The sequence below is a fragment of the Notolepis coatsorum genome (assembly GCF_963971535.1).
Source record: "Notolepis coatsorum genome assembly, chromosome: 2".
NCBI lineage: Eukaryota > Metazoa > Chordata > Actinopteri > Aulopiformes > Paralepididae > Notolepis > Notolepis coatsorum.
Genome location: NC_140166.1, coordinates 214,345,224 through 214,364,228, shown reverse-complemented (window position 1 = coordinate 214,364,228; position 19,005 = coordinate 214,345,224). Strand labels below are relative to the sequence as shown.

Genomic DNA, 19,005 nt, shown 5'->3' with positions numbered 1-19,005 from the left:
CATCCTAGAGGCTAATCTCTCCTGTGACAAAATGGCATCCAATGTAATAAAAAAAGTCAACCAACGAACTCGATTCTTGTACCGGATCTCCTCTCTGGTAAACAAGAACACCCTGAAGACTCTGGCAGGAGCACTCATTCAGGGGTACTACGACTATGCTTGCACCTCATGGTACCAAAGCACCTCAAAGGCGCTAAAAACAAAATTACAAACATCTCAAAACAAACTGGTCAGACTACTGCTTGACCTTACTCCTAGAACCCACCTCACCCCTGCCCACTTCGACAACCTAGGATGGCTTAGAGTAGACGACAGAGTACAACAACTTGCAATGGGCCTGGTCTACAAGATACACTACACGACCAAGGTACCCATGTACATGTCAAAATACTTCCCAAAGGTCAGTGAATACCACGATCACAACACCAGAGGGAGCTCCACAAATCATGTTAAACCCAGATTCGGCTCAAATAAGGGACTAAACACGTTTCGCAATTATGCCACATCAATGTGGAACGCCCTACCCAAAGCTGTAAAGGAATGTGGATCACTACCCACTTTCAAAACCTCTCTCAAGGGACACCTACGGGAGACTGCAATTCAACACTGGCCCCTGTAAATATCCTAACCCAACCCCCTCCAATGTACAGTCATTTACCTAGTATGGTTTTGTCAATAGTTCAATGTACAATTGTGTTTGTTTGTACAGTGTCTCCTCCCCCCCCCCCCCTCAATGTACAGTGTTACTTGTTTATACAGTGTGCCCCCCGCCCCCCCCCCCCAACCACCTCCAATGTAAATTACCCAGTATGGTTGTCAATATCCCAATGTACCCAACCCCCCCCCACCCAACCTCCTCCAATGTACAGTTTCTACGTCAAATGTATATACTCCCTTTTCTTGACTCCTTCTGTATCACAAACAGTACTGTATTTGCAAATCTGGTATGTCATAAATGTATAGATGTAGCAGTACTGACTATCTGTATGTCATGTATGTCATATATGTCTATATGAATTGAAAATGGGGGACCCTGATGGAAACAAGACAAACGTCTTTCTCAGGTCTGCATCCCCTTAACAATTGTATGTATTGAGCCGTACTGTATTGTACCCATTCTGCAATCTGTTAAATAAAGTTTTCATTCATTCATTCATTCACTCAACGCAAACTGTTCTTCAACATGTTATCTGCTTTCTACTGCAAGGCAACGGTATCAAATTGAACACAGTCATCATCATAATCATACAAATGCGGTGGCATTTGGACAGGGTTGAAATGTATTTATTTGTGTATTTAATTGCTTACCAAAACCGTTATATGATAATAGCTTCACCTTCAGTTTGAAAACGCTAATGAGTTAAAGGTGCACTATGCAGCTTTGGGAGAGAAATCTGAAACTTATATGATATATTTATGAAATTACCTACCTGGGTCCAAATCTTTCCTGTGACAAAATGGCAACCAATGTAATCAAAAAAGTCAACCAACGAACAAGATTCTTGTACCGGATCTCTTCTCTGGTAAACAAGAATACCCTGAAGACTCTAACAGGAGCACTCATTCAAGGGTACTACGACTATGCTTGCACCTCATGGTACCAAAGCACCTCAAAGGCCCTAAAAACAAGGCTACAAACATCACAAAACAAACTGGTCAGACTACTGCTTGGCCTTACTCCTAGGCCACTCCTACTCCGAACCCACCTTACCCCTGCCCATTTTGACAACCTAGGATGGCTTAGAGTAGATGGCAGAGTACAGCAACTTGCAATGGGCCTGGTCTACAAGATACACCACTAAGATACCGATGTACATGTCAAAATACTTCCCAAAGGTCATTGAATTCCACAACCACAATTGATTGATTGATTGATTGATTGAAAACTTTATTAACAGATTGCAGAATGGGTACAGTACAGTACAGCTCAATACATACAATTGTTAAGGGGATGCAGACCAGAGAAAGACTTTCGTCTTGTTTACATCAGGGTCCCCCATTTTCAATTCATCGTAACATATATGACATACATGACATACAGATAGACAGTACTGCTACATCTATACATTTATGACATACCAGATTTGCAAATACAGTACTGTTTGTGATACAAAAAGAGTCCAGAAAAAAGAGTATATACATTTGACGTAGAAACTGTACATTGGATTGGGTAGGTGGGGGGGGACTGTACATTGGAGGTGGTTGGGGGGGGGGGGGGTTGGGTAGGAGTGGGGGGGGGGGGGTTGGGTAGGAGGGGTGGGTGGGGGACACTGTACAACTGTACAAACAAAACTGTACATTGGAATATTGACAAGACCATACTTGGTAATTTACTGTACATTGGAGGGGGTTGTGTTCGGACATTTACAGGGGCCAGTTTCGAGTTGCAGTCTCCCTTAGGTGTTTTTTGAGAGTGTTTTTGAAAGTGGGTAGTGATTCACATTCCTTTACAGCTTTGGGTAGGGCGTTCCACATTGATGTGGCATAATTGTGAAACGTGTTTAGTCCCTTGTTTGAGCCGAATCTGGGTTTAACATGATTTGTGGAGCTCCCTCCAGAGGGAGTTTCACAAATCATGTTCAACCCAGATTCGGCTCAAACAAGGGACTAAACACATTTCACAATTATGCCACAATAATGTGGAACGCCCTACCCACAGCCGTAAAATAATGTGAATCCCCACCCTCCTTCAAAACCTCTGGCTGCAATTAGAAATTGGCCCCGGTAAATGTCTTGATGAATTGAAAATGGAGGACCCTGATGTAAACAAGACGAAAGTCCTTTTCTGGTCTGAATCCTCTTAGCAGTTGTTTGTATTGAGCCGTACTGTATTGTACCCATTCTGCAATATGTTAATAAAGTTTTCAATCAATAGTAACAGACACAATATTTCTGACACTGGGAATACATTCCCTGAGATCCATAGATGTCCCTAGATACCAAGAACATGCAAATGGACCTTGTAGAAGTGGAGCAATCTTCCATTTACTATATATTTTTAGGCGGATTTTCAGAAAATAGGGCTAGAGCTCGAGAGGTTAACGGGATGTTATAGGAACCCATTCAATAACTACTATAGGCCTTTCAATGCCTTACCTGAGCCTCCCCTATGTGCAACATTGCCCCCTAGAGGTTGCTCTGGCTACGATGTTAAAGGAGTTAGACAAGAAGGTATACATATCAATTTCCCCTCGTGTGCGTTTGACTAGCGTAGATGTTGGCCAACCTCTCCCAGAGTTTTAAGCCAGGCTAGCTGATCTGTATCCACTTCCATTAATTTGTGCTAAGCTAGGCTAGCTTGCCACCCGATGAACACACAGAGAGGAAACTGGTATCTATCTTCTTGTCTGACTCTGGAGAAGACCGGTTAAGCGCATTTCCAATAATGTCGGCGTGTCCCTTTAAGTTAGCGTGTCACTTAATCTTTTTTTTGCTGATGTCAACGTCTCCTTATCAGTAGCAGACATCATGAGTGTGATCACCTCCCACCTGTCTGAGCGCCAGGAGATGTCGCTGCTCTCTCTGTTTGATCACGTCAAACTGCACCTGCTCTTCAAAGCCAGTGTCCACGGCTACGAAGCAAGCACCTTCCACCGCTACTGCGACTACCAGGGGCCCACCGTGATCGTGGCTTACAACAAGGCCGGGTTTGTCTTCGGCGCGTACACCGCCAATGACTACACTCAGAGCGGGGACGAGGTCAGCGACGACAGAGCGTTCCTCTACTTCATCGATCCACGGAGACCATCATTGAAGCAGAGAGTGGCCAGTGTTGACGGCCAGTACGGCTTCACGGATGGAGAGACGGGTCCCGATTTTGGGGCTTTGGTTTTCCTGCACAACGACACAGCCACAGTTGAGCTGAACCCTGGAATTAAATACAAATTTGATGCTGGAAAAATGTGCGGTAATGACCATCATCTGACTGAGTTCGAAGTGTATAGAGTGGAGGGTAAGTATAGTGAGGATGTAGTAAATGTCATACTAACTTACACTAACAGGGGCGGACCTAGCACATTTGGCGCCCTAGGCCCCCCCCCCCCCCAAAAAAAAAAAATATATATATATATATATATATATATATATATATATATTTTTTGTTTTTGCTCTGCGCAGTTTTGGCGCACCCCTCTATATCTGCAACCATTATTTTTACATAAAAAAATTCTAACATAAGGGAAAATGAGCCAAAAATCTAAAACGGTCGGTCGGTCTGAGCCCCCCCCCCCCCACCCCCCCAAAATCAAAACATCGCCGCCCTACCAACCGGTTAACCCTTTTCACTGCGACAATACACCCATAGTAAAGGGTTAACCCTCCGTCGTGTGGCAGTGAAAGGGGTAACAGTTATACAGTAAAGTACTGCACCTTTATTTTTTACAAGCAAGAACAAGAGCTAAGAATCATCATCATCATCATCAAACCTTTATTTGAATAGGCAGGTTAATTAAGAACAAGTTCTTATTTTCAATAACGGCCTATTTGGGGGTAAAAAGTCCCCTAGGGGAAAGGGGATGGGGGATCAAATAAAATAAATAAAAAATAAAACACAAAGGAAAATTATTAAAAAGGCAGGACATACATACAGAGCAACAACTGAACTGAACAACAACTGGCACACTAAAGAATTAAAACAAATAAACAACTTAGCTAACACACAATAATAATAATAATAATAAGAAACAATAAAATAACGTGCAAATTTGCTTTAAAAGAAACGACATCACAGGAGAGTGAAAAGGAGACAAGAAGAAAAAACGAAACGAAAATAAACTATGAAGGTACCAAAGAACCCATGTCACTTTTTTTGTATTTTTTTGTATTTATTTATTGTTTCTCTCTTTTCTTTGTTTTTGTTTAGCTGTGTTTTTTCCTTTTCCCCTTTAGTGAATTTATTTTAGGTCAACTTGTCATTCGATTTCGATATTAATTTTTCTAATATCAGATATATCTTTTAGTTCTTATCTATCGAATTCTATTGTACTGTCGTTTATAATTTTGACCGCCAATTGTATTATTGTATGTGGATGTTTTGTTTGTAAAGCAAAAAACTGGAAATAAAAATGTAAATATAAAAGAAAATTATGTATTGTAAAATATGTTACACATATATAATCAAAATATAATATGCTAAATAAACAAACAAATAAATAAAAAATTACAAATTCACTTTGTCTAAAGAACTATTTACATTCCACTCCCTATCATCACACTTCAAGGTTAGCCTGTAGCTCCTACTGGTTTCCATTTACAGTGCAATCCTTCTGGCCTTCCTCGCTGCAAAGTCATCAATCACATCAAATTGTCCAGCCAGCTCCTTCCCATCCAAATCAGATTGCCCTCCATGGTTTAAGGTGTGTACAAGTGCCTCTGCTTGCCTCATCAGCTCTTGGTGTGGCAGGTCTTGGAAGTTGTACAAAATTGCATACCTTTCACCTTGGCACGTTTCTCGTCTTCTTCTTTTCTTCTCTTTTTAAACTGGATGGCCGGATGGCTTTTGCCTCTTCATAGTTCTCTAACGTTAGTCTTTCTTTCCTCAATGCTCAATTCTATAAACACTTGACCGATACCCATCAATGCACAGCGCTCTAGCATGTTCTGACTGTGAACACCTAAAGCTGAGGCTCAGACCGACCGACCGTTTTAGATTTTTGGCTCATTTTCCCTTATGTTAGAATTGTTTTTATGTAAAAATAATGGTTGCAGATATAGAGGGGGGCGCCAAAACTGTGCAGAGAAAAAAAAAAAAAAACATTTTTGGCTAGGCGACCGCCTATATCGCCTGTAGGAAGGTCCGCCCCTGCACACTAACTCAACAGATAGTGGCAGATCCGCAATGACATGAAAAGCTCTAGAGGGGCTGTCACGATTCATCGCCCATGTTGTATGTGCCTTTTGCAGTGGAAATGGCAGTCGTTCAAAGTCATAACATGTGCAACGTGTAATCTAACTAATGCGCAGTGAATCACGTTCAAAATATAAATGACTTCTCTTAAACCACTATTCGTGATTCTGCCTAGAGCCAGGATTCGACAGTCACAGTGCGCTCCAGCTGGAAGGGCCTGTGACAACTCCTCTTACGAGTCGCGCTGTTTCTATGTAAACTCTGCGAGCAACAGGTCCAATAAATGCGTCCAACATGCTTTACATCCTCGCCATTCCTGTATGCCCGTCGTGGTAAAAACCTTAACTAACTTTAGCTGCTAACGCTAACTACAGTAAGCTAAGCTAGCTTACAGGCACGGGAAAACTCTGTTTTGTGAAGTTCCAATAGTGAGGAAGGGGGGGTGGGAGGCTGAGCCCGTCTCTCTCTCCCTTTCTCTCTGTACGTTCCAATGATGATGATTAATGAAGTAGCCAAAAGTTACACTATAAAAACGAACTGGATAGTTGAGGATAATACATACAGTATTTCACTTCATTAGCAAACATATTGTAAAAGTCTGCTATACGCTATTCTCCCTGTCTCTTTGTGTGTGTGTATACATTTACTATATGCTACTCTTTTTGACATGGATTAGGCTAATTAGCTTTAACTGCTGATTCCTGAGCCTATTTTATTCAAAAGGAAGATATTGATTTAAATATGTATAGCCTATATATAAAAAAAATACATTTGAATCGTATCTCCTGTGCTGGCACACGCACTACCATAGTGTTGAGTGGAGAGATGACACACAATACATATAATAATTCATGGAAATATACTAAAAAGCCATTTTATACTAAATATACTAAAAAGCCAGTAAAAAAAACTCTGGGTGGTAGTTTTTTAAAGGTAAAAAGGAGGAGGATACTCGTTATATATTAAACATAATCGACTAATAATCAACAGATGAATCGATAACAAAATAATCGTTAGTGACAGCCCTAGAGGGGGAGTTATAAGGGTAGAAATAGTAACGTTATATCACTGTATTTTATACACATAATTAGAAGTGTCTGCTTCCTGTAATGGCATAAACATGGCAATCCTGGCTCAAACATTTTCATATTTTCACAAATCAAGTACATTTAGGTAATAAATAATTAGTTAATCAACAATTATAGCAGTGGGTATGTATTACTTGTACAGTAGGCTGTGTCATTGATATTTAATTCAACTCTTAAACGATAACCTTTTTCATGATTTATTTCCCATGCAGACTTGGGGAATCATCTGGTCAAACCCTGGAGGAACGTGTCGTGGAGGTTTGAACACACTCAAGTAAAAGATTTATGTACTCACATTTCTGTTTCCTGGTTGCCAGATGCCTCTTTAAGTTCCAGCTGAGAGGTAGGAGCTGGAGAAGATGGTCAAGTAGGTAGATGTCCAGATAATAACCAGAATGTGTCGTGGATGGACAAGTAGGTAGTTGCCCAGATAATACCCAGAATCAGCAGAATGTGTCGTGGACGGACAAGTAGGTAGACGTCCAGATAATAACCAGAATCGGCAGATATTGTATTGCCCAATTTATGTCTTCTACTATTACCCTGCCCATACCTGTACCTCCCCTCCCCCCTCCCCCATGCTGCGATGATGCCTGAATTTCCCAAAGGGGATCAATAAAGGAATATCTTATCTTAATGTCGTCATCATCACCCATCGCCTCCTTTTCAGTTGGAAGCAGCAGCTGATCCAGACCATCCAGACCTACAAGCCTGACGTCCCCTCTGTGAGCCAGGCCAGGGTGCTGCTGGTGGGGCCGGTTGGAGCCGGCAAGTCCAGCTTCTTCAACTCCGTCAACTCTGTGTTCAGAGGCAACATCACCTGCCAGGCCATATCCGGTTCTCGGGGACCTGAGAGTCTGACCAGCCAGGTACTGGAACTGATGGTAGCACTGCAGCAGGCACGTGCACACATAGAGGCCAAGGGGTGCCTGAGCACCTGCCTTTTTGAGCCTCATCAAAAAAGTGCCCTTTTTGGAAAAAAAATATTTTTTTTGTTTTTTTTGTTTTTTTTTACTATTAAGCATATAGACTGCCCTTCCAACTGAAAAATGTCAGGATAGAATCAAAATATTAGGTATAAAAAATGCATTTATATTAAACAATACAGAATATACAGCACTTCTTGGGGTCTGTAGGGTAAGCACTTATTCCCTCCCCCCTGAACATTTATGGAGATGTATGGGCCTTTTAAGTCAGTGATAAAAGTGTCTTTCAAGGATAAGTGAGCTCCTGCACTGATTATTATTAATATTCAATATTTGATCACCAAAACCCCCCAAAAAGCATAAAAAGGGGGCCCCCGCCCGAAAAGGGCCCTTAAAAATTGTGCTCGCGCGCTACGCGCGCTCGGTTAATATATACACACAAGTGTAGTGCCCTTTTCAGCCTTTGAGCACCTGCCCCTCTAAAGTCCTGTGCACGTCCCTGCACTGCAGTAACACCTCCTCAAGGGTGTTCCTCCCAGGGCGCCCTCGTGGCGCACCGCATAGTGCCTTGCACACTTACACTGCCGTCCCGGGTTCACCTCCCGCTCCCGGCTATATTTGTCGCATGTCCTCCCCACATCTTCTCCCGTTCTCCCTCTCCTCTGTCGGTCTTGTATGGCCAGAAAAAGCTGTAAAAACGCTAAAATAAATCTAAAAAAAAGAAGAAAAAGAGTGTTCCTCCCAGGGATGTTGTGGTGGATTTAGCAAATAAATAAAAGCACTACACAAACACTGCAAATGGCAAGTGAATAAATAAAGTAATACATTTAGCACCTGGAGGGAAATATGTAAAATAAATAAAATTAAGGAACAAGAAATGATCTGCTTAAGACAAATAGCATGGGACCCAGATTTTTCTCCAAACAGTATTGATGGTTTTTTTAAGACATGGGAAGCTAAGGGCATCATATGTTTCTATCAAATGTACAATGAAGGAGTGGATTCTTTTGAAAATGTAGCTAATAAATATGCCTGTCCTAGTAATCACTTTCAGCGATACCTGCAAGTAAGAAGCTACTTAAGAGAAAAAGTCCAAATTAAAACTCTTGAAGATCTCCACCCCCTTCTGAAATACATGATAAAGCCATAACCTCACAAACACAACTGGACAAATCTACAGAATGCTTCAAGAAAACAAAATTGAAGATTTAAGCTATATAAAAAATAAATGGGAGAAGGAACTGAAAACAAACATACCAGATAAGGAGTGGAATCAAAGCTTTAAAGATATCTTCCATTACATAAAATCACCCTTTTGGCAGGAGTATGCTTGGAAAATAAATATGAGGTACTTTAGAACACCATCGAGTATGTCCAAATTCGCACAAAAGAATCCCAGCTGCTGGAGGGAATGTGGGGAGAAGAATGCTGACCATGCACATATATTCTTCACATGTAAAAAAATACAAATCTACTGGTCAGATATTTTAGACATAATGGAACAGATGTTCGAGAAAGTGGGGTATCTAGAAAAACATGATATACTGTTAGGAACACGCCCCAAAAACCTACAAAAAGAAGAATTATACCTTTTTCTTATTTTGAGAGCTGCAGCACTTAGGCAAATAACAAGAGCTTGGAAAAAACTTGAACCCCCGAAAGTAAACAAATGGTTAGAAACTGTAGAGGATATAGTATGGAAAAGGTAACCTACAAAATCAATAAGAATGAAAATATGCTGGGAAAAAGATGGGGTCTCTTTAAACTATGGAAAGGTACTAGATGACAGACAGTCTTTGAAGAGGATTTAAGTAACATGAAACAGTAATATCTTGATCTACTACTCAATTGGTGGGCAACTTTGTATATGGTGAGAGCCACTAAATTTCCACACTCAATCTGGGGGGCCGCATTGTTTATCGGCAGTCGCGCCAGTAGTACCCCATGTGACAGATGTGATAAATAAGGCATATAAACTATTATAATTTGTTGTAACTTTGTTTTTATTCCATTTCAAACGCATTTAGTAATGCTTAATTTCAACTTTATGAATTTATAAATACAGCTGAATTTGAAAGTATTGCTGTGTAACCCAAATATATACAAAAATGACAAATTATAATTAAGGCTTCTATTAAAATAAATGTATGAACTTAAAGCCCACTGCTCAACAAACACAAAGCAGCATTCCTGCTGCATTTCACTACAACAGTAAATCAAAAGTGCAATAATAAATGATTTTGTTAAATGTATAAACTTTTATCCTGCTACTAAACAAAACATTCCTGAGTGCTTCATATCCATAACATGCATTTCAGTGTTATCTGAACACTACAAAAGTAAACTAGCCAAGTGCAATACTCATCAGAATAATGAATTCCTTTTTGTGCAATTCTACATGCCTCCCATTGACCCTTTATCAAACTGGCATGACATTCACCCACAGTGGGTCAATAATGGTTCCGTCTTTAATGAGACACTTGTGGTCTCTCCTGTTGGCGCACAATAGAAGGAATGTCAACTTCAATGTTTGTGCATGTGATCTGCATCAGATAAAATAACGTTTAATTTTTGTGTGCGTACTTCTGCTCAGAAAAGTGCTGGGACGGCGTGGTACCGCGTGGCATGACCACTGCACCCCTGATTATTAGTGACCCACAATAGATGGAAATTATGTTAGCGAACTTACCTGATGTATAATGCAGTGCACCTTAGAAGCCCGGCGAATCATGTGTGTTTTCCTTTCATTGCGACTCCATCGGTAACAACAGCGGACAGTTTATCAAACCCCCCATATTGCTGCACGGCACTTTCAACAGTGTTGAATATGTCCACACTAGGGCTGACCCCTAAAGGAGCCATAGTCGACTGCCAACCGCATGGAGCGTCGGTGAGGGCCGCATGCAGCCCGCAGGCCGCCAGTTGCCCCTCCCTGCCTTAGGCCTACACCTACAATGAAAATGCAAGCCTTTTTACTTATTATTTATCTTAATTTTTTTTACTTTATTTTTTTCTATTATTTCATTTTTTATTTATTTACTATTATAATTTGTTTTCTTATATATGTACCATAAATCCTCTAATAGAGGAGGGACCTCCAATAAAGGAGGGGCCTCTTATAATGGCCGGGGGTTTGATGCATTTAGACAAACACAGGCCGGTCTCTAATATAAGGTCGCAAAAAAAAGTATTTTTTGAATTTTTCGTGCCGTGATATAGAATGAGATAAACTCTTGCCAATGGAAATAAAGTGCTGCCTCCCGCTACACTGACTACCATACATTAACGTTAGCTTTAGCGCTAGCTAACGTTGTCATAATATCTAGATCTGTGGTGTCAGCTGGATGACGTTGACTTTGTTTGCAAACGTTAACGTTCGCTATCTATATGACGTTGGCAGACGAGGCTGGCGTTGTCCAGTTGACACATTACAGATCATGATGCTATGATAGTGTCAGCTAAAGCTATTCCCTGCATGTCAACAACTCGATTCGACTGAGGAAGTCGAGAAGGTACCACACACTAAACCGTCCCCGGACCCCACAACCTAGTATAGACAGTTCCAACTTCAGTGTGTGAATTACGTTAATCCCACAATTACTCAACTGCACTCAATATTTAAATACCAATGCTGTCTAAATAAATGTAGACAGACAATGTACGTATTAAAAAAAAAAAAAAATAATAATAATAATGCAATAAAAGTCTGAAAATGAAGGGATTATGTCCATGAGTGTAATTTTTAGAAATTAAGGCCTGCCTCTTATATAAGCCTCTCTAATAAAGGCCTGGTGCTCTTTGCAGCTGAGGTAAATAGAAGACCCATCAAGATTTAAAATATGCGTATGTACATTTGTGTGTGTATGTACGTATGTAAGTATGGATATGTGCAGTTATGTATGTGTATGTGGGTACACATACTATACCTAAATGTAAAATGACTTTCTTTGACACGATAAAGTATATTAAAAAAAAAATACATTTAGCAAATAAATAAGCACTAAACTCAATTGCCCGGATATAGCTATAGTGGAATAGAATGGACACATCTACACTGTGCTCTCAGAGCATCCCATTCCTTTCATGTAGGCTATATATTTGCAATCTTTTATTAATAGTCCATATACCGTCTTTCCTGACACCACGTTAACCTCACCTGTTATCTCGTCCCATGCCGCTTCTTTTTGACACTACTAAATAAGATGTCACGCTTATGTTCTACTCCTTGTCTTACTCTTACATTCGTAAGAGTAATATAATGCATAAAAGTGCATATAATCTGTTTTACACATCTGTAGATACTATATCTATATCTCTGTACATATCCCTTACATACTCTTACTAGTTATGCTGCTGGCCAGAATGACTTACTATCATAGGGTCTTCATACCTGTATCACTGTACATATTAACCCGACCGGGCCAACATTTATTTCACGTCATAAATAGATTAAACTCTTAAGCCCTAGCCATATTTTCTGAAAATTTGCCAATTTTCTGGTCAATGTTAGCATGGTGTTATTCACCATCAAAGATGGGGGGGGGGGAATCTAATAAAATAATAATAATAATTGATATTCCCCTTTGGTTCATTATAATTTACAGACACAATATTTCTAACACTGGGAATACATTCCCTGAGGTCCATAGATGTCCCTAGATACCTAGATGCAAAGTGGAGCAATCTTCCATTTACTTGGAATGTATGTACTTTTAGGCAAATTTTCAGACAATATGGCTAGGGCTTAAGAGATGAATACTACAACTCTGTACATACATCTGATGAGCACTGTTACTCAGTAATATTTATATATTGTATACCTAATTTAACCACTTAAGCATCGGGCAAAAATGGGGCTAGTTTCTTTTATACTTTGTACTTATAGCACATGCATGAGTCTGGTCTCTTTTGGAAGGTAACATTCTGAAGTTTCTCACACAAAAAAAGAAAGATCACTTTGAGTGCTAATGAAATAGAGTTACAGAGGTTTGAACACACTCAAGTAAAAGATTTATGTACTCACATTTCTGTTTCCTGGTTGCCAGATGCCTCTTTTTAAGTTCCAGCTGAGAGGTAGGAGCTGGAGAAGATAACGGTTCCATAGCCTGAAGTCTTATCTAGAATGAATGAATGAATGAATGAATGAATGAATGAAAACTTTATTTAACAGATTGCAGAATGGGTACAATACAGTACGGCTCAATACATACAATTGTTAAGGGGATGCAGACCTGAGAAAGACGTTTGTCTTGTTTCCATCAGGGTCCCCCATTTTCAATTCATATAGACATTTATGACATACACAACATACATGACATTTATGGCATAGGGACATATAGGTATTTAGTACTGATACATTTGTGACATAGGCGGTATTCAAATATACAGTACTGTTACCCCTAGATCCTGACAGAGTATATACATATGATGGGGAGGGGACTGTACATTAGGAGGGGGTGGGTGGGTGGGAGGGAAATATACATACGGCGGGGAGGGAATATATACATGCGGTGGGGAGGAGACTGTCTATTAGGAGGTGGTGGGGGTTTTGGGCATTTACGGTGGCCAGTTTCGAATTGCAGCCTCCCGTAGGTGCTCTTTAAGGGCGGTTTTGAATGTGGGCAGGGATTCACATTCCTTTACAGCTTTGGGTAGGGCGTTCCACATTGTTGTGGCATAATTGCGAAACGTGTTTAGTCCCTTGTTTGAGCCGAATCTGGGTTTAACATTATAAGGGCCAAACTTGATTTAACAAAACAATAAATCTATAAGCCCTTGAGGAGGCTGCTACCGGCTAAAAACCTATAATTGACGCGTCTGTGGCCGCTGTTGTAACCGTCTGGTGAAAGGAATGAATGTCCACAAGGTTCGTTCCAATAACACCCCAAATGGGTTTATTTACCACACAAACGTGATACAACGCAATTGCCAAACGATACCTTTCAAAAGAACAAACAAAACACTTTACCCTACAAACAAAACGATAACAAACAACGTGCCGTGTCGACGTGACAACTTGACGACTTGACGACTTGACGGTCAAAAACTGTTTGGCTCTACCGGTAACCAAACGCACCTGCCTGTCATCAGTCCCGTTACTCATTAAGTAGCTACGTATGTCACCTACTGGTGAGCAACGGGAACTGATGCCACAAACTCAATTTGGCAGGCTGGCAGGCACAATGTATTACAGGCAGAATTTATCATAAATACATAAATCCAAACAAATGCATAAAATAAAACATATGGCACTACAACCATGTAAATTGGCTCTTACACGCCGGCCTCTAATTGTTAAATGTCATAACATATAACAATTATAACATAAAATGAAAAACAAAAAGAGCCAAAGTGTGCCATATAACCACAAAACAAATCAATGCCATATAACCACAAAACAAATCAAATATTTGAGACTATCGCCTCGTGAAAAACAAACTTAGGACCAAGCCCGGTCAATGGTCATTCCAAGATCAATGTCTTGGCTTTAAGCACCGAGCACCCCAAGCCGTTCTCGTCTGGGAAGGCCTCTAAAAACTCTGCCGAGGAGCTGCAGAGTTGCAAATGTCAATAAAATCTCCCGCCATCTTGTCCATTGGCGCTCAATGTCATTGGGAATGTTTTCATCCCAGCTGCACACTCTTCTCCACAGTTTGAGCAGCATGGACTTGGCAGGAAGTGATAAAATCTCCCGCCATCTTGTCCATTGGCGCTCAATGTCATTGGGAATGTTTTCTTCCCAGCTGCACACTCTTCTCCACAGTTTGAGCAGCATGGACTTGGCAGGAAGTGTAACTGGGCCAAGGAAACTCAAGGGATGGCACACCGAAATCTGGTTGTTCAGCGAAGTTCCCAGGTTGCTCAGTGTCTCTTCCAATCTGCTCACAGAAATCATATTGACAGTGGCCACTGAAATCCCATTTTCAGGACCGTTATTTTCTTGCAGGGGGCCGTTGACCACCCAGCCCAGAACAGTTCTCATAGCATACGGACCATTTCCACGGCCGTTGATCACCTCCCAAGGTTCCAATAACCTGGGAGCATTGGTACCAATCAATAGATCAACATTTGCCTTTATGCTGGGAATTTGGACATGGGACAGGTAAGGCCACTTCAGCAAATCTTCCTGTGATACAACATTGTCACTTGTCACAGGCATTTTCCTTTGTGAAAGGACTTCTGGGAGGCTATAGAAAGTGTCCCCATTGAGACCAGAGACCTCCAAACCTTTCAGTGAGGTACTTGATACCACCTGCTCCTGGCTCAAAGTGCGCAGAAGGAAGCTAGTCTGTGGTCCAGTCACATCCAATGCACTCATTAAATGTTCAGAACAAAATGTTGCAGAACTGCCAGGGTCGAGAAAGGCGTATGTTTGCAGTATCTTTCCATTTGTGGACTTGACTTGGACTGGCAGAATGGACAGCTTACAATTTCCTCCGCCGGCCCCAGTAAGACCACACGTCTGCGTGGCTATAGTGACACTTGACTTGACAGCTGAAGTGACACTTGCAGATGAATTAGGCTGCTGGTATGTGCTGAGGTAAGGCCTGTCAATGTGAAGCATGGTTGGATGTTTTTTCTCACAAACCTTGCAGGTTAGGCGCTTGTCGCAACCAGCACTCATGTGACCGGAACACAAACATCCGAAACAAATCCTATTTTGCTTTATGAAGATAATTTTATCATTGTGGTTCCTGCCTTTCAGCCGCGGGCACTCTGACAGAGAGTGATCCTGAAAGCAGCATACACAAGACTCAGATTTCTCCATTTCAAAATCCTGCCCCCTATGGACAGAGCCTGAATTGACTTTGAAATCATGTCCCCTATGGACAGAGCCTGAGTATGCTCCGCTATCCTGTCCCCTATGGACAGAGCCTGAGTCTGGTTTAGAATCATGTCCCCTATGGACAGAGCCTGAATTGGCTTTGGAATCATGTCCCCTATGGACAGAGCCTGAATATGCTCCGCTATCCTGTCCCCTATGGACAGAGCCTGAATTGGCTTTGGAATCATGTCCCCTATGGACAGAGCCTGAATATGCTCCGTTATCCTGTCCCCTATGGACAGAGCCTGAGTCTGGGTCCTTGGAGTCCAGACGTGTGACAGTTGTAGCAAAGCTGTTGCCTTCAGCTCTGCCAAACTTGGACTGAGGCTGGAACTTGCTCCTGTTGCTCAATCCATCCTTTATGGTTGGTTTATCCTGGATGTCACCGAAAAGTGGGTCAGAAAGGATCCTGACCTGACGTTCCACGAACGTGACCAGATCATTAAAAACAGCTCTATGATGTCGTCGCTCAAGTAGCTCATAAGCTGTTGTCCTCCATCTTTCCCTAAATCGGTAGGGCAGCTTGGTTATAATCATGCGCATGTTGGTAGGCATGTCAAGTTCCTGCATGTGTTGCATCTCTGTCATCACGTTGCAACAGTTGCGCAGGAACAGAGAATAGTCCTGTAGTGCCTTTACATCTTCAGCCTTAACTGCGGGCCAGGCCAGGGCCTTTTCGATATATGACGTAGCGATCTTAAATTCATTCCCAAAATGTTCTTTCAGGAGACCTTTGGCCATGTCATAACCACGGTCTGGCATCATGTGCTGACAACTCCTTACCAGCTCACGTGGTTGTCCTTTTGTGAACTGTTCCAAAAAATATAAACAATCAGCTTTGTTGGCCTTTGCTTCAATATTGTGCTCAAAGGATCTTATGAAGCTCCTGTAGTGAAGCGGGTCACCATCAAAGGCAGGGATGTCTCTGGATGGTAGAGACATTGTGAGCTGTTGTTGCACAAGAGCATTAGTGATTTCATTCTGCCTTTGCAGGACTGTACTCAAGTCTCCTTGAAGTTGTACTTGACAAGGTTGATACAGTTGTGGTTGCACAGCAGCTCCACCTTGTGGTGGCATTTGAAAAGGTTGATACAATTGTGGTTGGACAGCAGCTCTACTTTGTGGTGGCATGTGAAAGAGGGGTGGTTGTGCAGCAGCTCTACTTTGTGATGACATGTGGAAGAGGGGTGGTTGTGCAGCAGCTCCACCTTGTGATGGCATGTGGAAGAGGGGTGGTTGTGCAGCAGCTCCACCTTGTGAGGGCATGTGGAAGAGGTGAGGTTTAACCTTTGGCTTGACAACAGGCTCTGGCATAGGAGTACTGAATTGCTGTGCTGCTGGATTTAGCACAGTATGGCTTGAATGAGGGGGTCCAGTGTGATTTCCCACATGCCTTTGGCTAGAGGTTCGTGACCGTCTCCCTGCATCTGACGTAGTATGCATAACAGCCAAATGGGCAGTGGATACAGCCAACTCAGCCTCCATTTCAAGCTGCTCCTTTTTCCTCCTTAACACTTCCTTGCTCCTCCTTAACTGTTGCTCTTGCTCCTCATTATTCCTCCTTAACTCTTCCTCTTGATCCTCCAGAGCTTGTCTCTCCTTTAAGTATGCTGCTTTCACCAGCAGTGATGCTCTTTTAGCCTCTGCTATGAGGCGTTCAGAGCTGGCACTGCTACCACTCTTTCTGCTGCCTTGTGAGCGTCCAAAGGAGATATTTGAAATACTGTCATTTGGTTTCACATCATCAACCACTGTTTGTATGTTGTCTGGGCGCACGTCCTCTGTGGGTGCACTGACAGTGTGCACCTCCCTTGTGTGCACATCCTCTGTGTGCACAGCCTCTGTGTCTACACAGACAGTGTGCACATCCTCTGTGTGCACAGGTTCTGAGTGCACTTCACCCTGGCTATTTGTAATTGCCATATTTTGTGCCAGCCAACTCTCAACAAGCATGTGGAAGCTTTCCAACGTGTTTATTCTTGACCCAAACCAGGCAGTTTGTAATGTATTTTCGTCCGGGGACATAGTTGACGTATTCATAAATTCATTTTGTACAGATTTGGCTGTCTCACACAGCCTTACATATTCACATAATACATCTTGTACCCCTGTCACGTCAGCATTGTGCATAAATACCTCCATCATTTTGTACAACTTTTGTGCCTTATTTAATATATCTGATCTTTTATTTTCCAATTTTCCCAATTTTTCCATTACAGCCTTTAAGGTCAGTTTAATTTCCCTTTTTTCCATTGTGACAGTTTTCACAGCCGCCTCTGCACCGACGAGTTGCTCATTATTAATGTCTTGATTGTCATCCGCAACGCTCATGTTGACAATCAGCAGTGCAATGATTGAAGCAATAACGTTATGCCCGGCGCGCACGAAGGGATTCAAACAGTCAACGATAGTTGTGCGTGGCGCACATAACGGATTATCATTCAACGCCAACGGTGGCGCGCACAAACAAATCAAAGTTAACGGTAGACTGGTACGCGCAGTCTATTTTCAGCTACCAATGCATTGGACTTTATGCTCGCAAAACGTAAGAGTTGTGTGCACACATTTACCATGGCCAAAAAAAAGGGGTAGCGCTACCTTACCTCGGCTTGTAGCCTACCAATGAAAATGTTGGCAGCTGACGTTGGGTACCGTTGGTTGTAGTCGGAGCTCTGATGAGTAGGTTGACGTTCAGCGCTTCTCAGCTCCTGGCTATGTTGACATCCAACAGCTGGAACTGCGCAAATCCCACGCAGTCCTCAACGCATCAGCTCCGCGCGCGCATCAAAGCGAGGCTGAATGGCTTCCCCGCTGTCCTCAACGTTTCTTGTTGCGCAAAGCTTAAACCTACTTTGCTCGTCTTGCTGTGGTTCTGGCTGATCCACTTTACTGATGAGCAAGTTTTTGACTTGCTTTGCTCTTGGTGTGGTTCTCAATCCACCTTTATACTAAAGAGCACCAGTTTTTGACTTGCTCTTCATGTGTTCTCAACGAGCACTAGTTTTTGACTTGTATAAGGGCCAAACTTGATTTAACAAAACAATAAATCTATAAGCCCTTGAGGAGGCTGCTACCGGCTAAAAACCTATAATTGACGCGTCTGTGGCCGCTGTTGTAACCGTCTGGTGAAAGGAATGAATGTCCACAAGGTTCGTTCCAATAACACCCCAAATGGGTTTATTTACCACACAAACGTGATACAACGCAATTGCCAAACGATACCTTTCAAAAGAACAAACAAAACACTTTACCCTACAAACAAAACGATAACAAACAACGTGCCGTGTCGACGTGACAACTTGACGACTTGACGACTTGACG

General features: G+C 42.0%; 1 protein-coding gene across 3 annotated transcripts in view; it reads left to right on the top strand.

The window, feature by feature from the left end:
• The window catches only part of LOC311223199 (interferon-induced protein 44-like), a 45,756-nt gene that overhangs the window by 1,056 nt on the left and 25,695 nt on the right, over positions 1-19,005 (top strand). Inside the window, exons 2-4 of one of the 3 annotated variants that reach the window (XM_084307961.1) lie at positions 3,458-3,952; positions 7,146-7,192; positions 7,608-7,802. In XM_084307961.1, coding sequence (XP_084164087.1) covers positions 3,469-3,952; positions 7,146-7,192; positions 7,608-7,802 — 726 coding nt within the window. In that variant the 5' untranslated portion in view covers positions 3,458-3,468. Of the gene's footprint in view, positions 1-3,457; positions 3,953-7,145; positions 7,193-7,603; positions 7,803-19,005 lie in introns of all 3 variants that reach the window. The other 2 variants (XM_084307959.1, XM_084307960.1) reach the window with 2 other exon arrangements.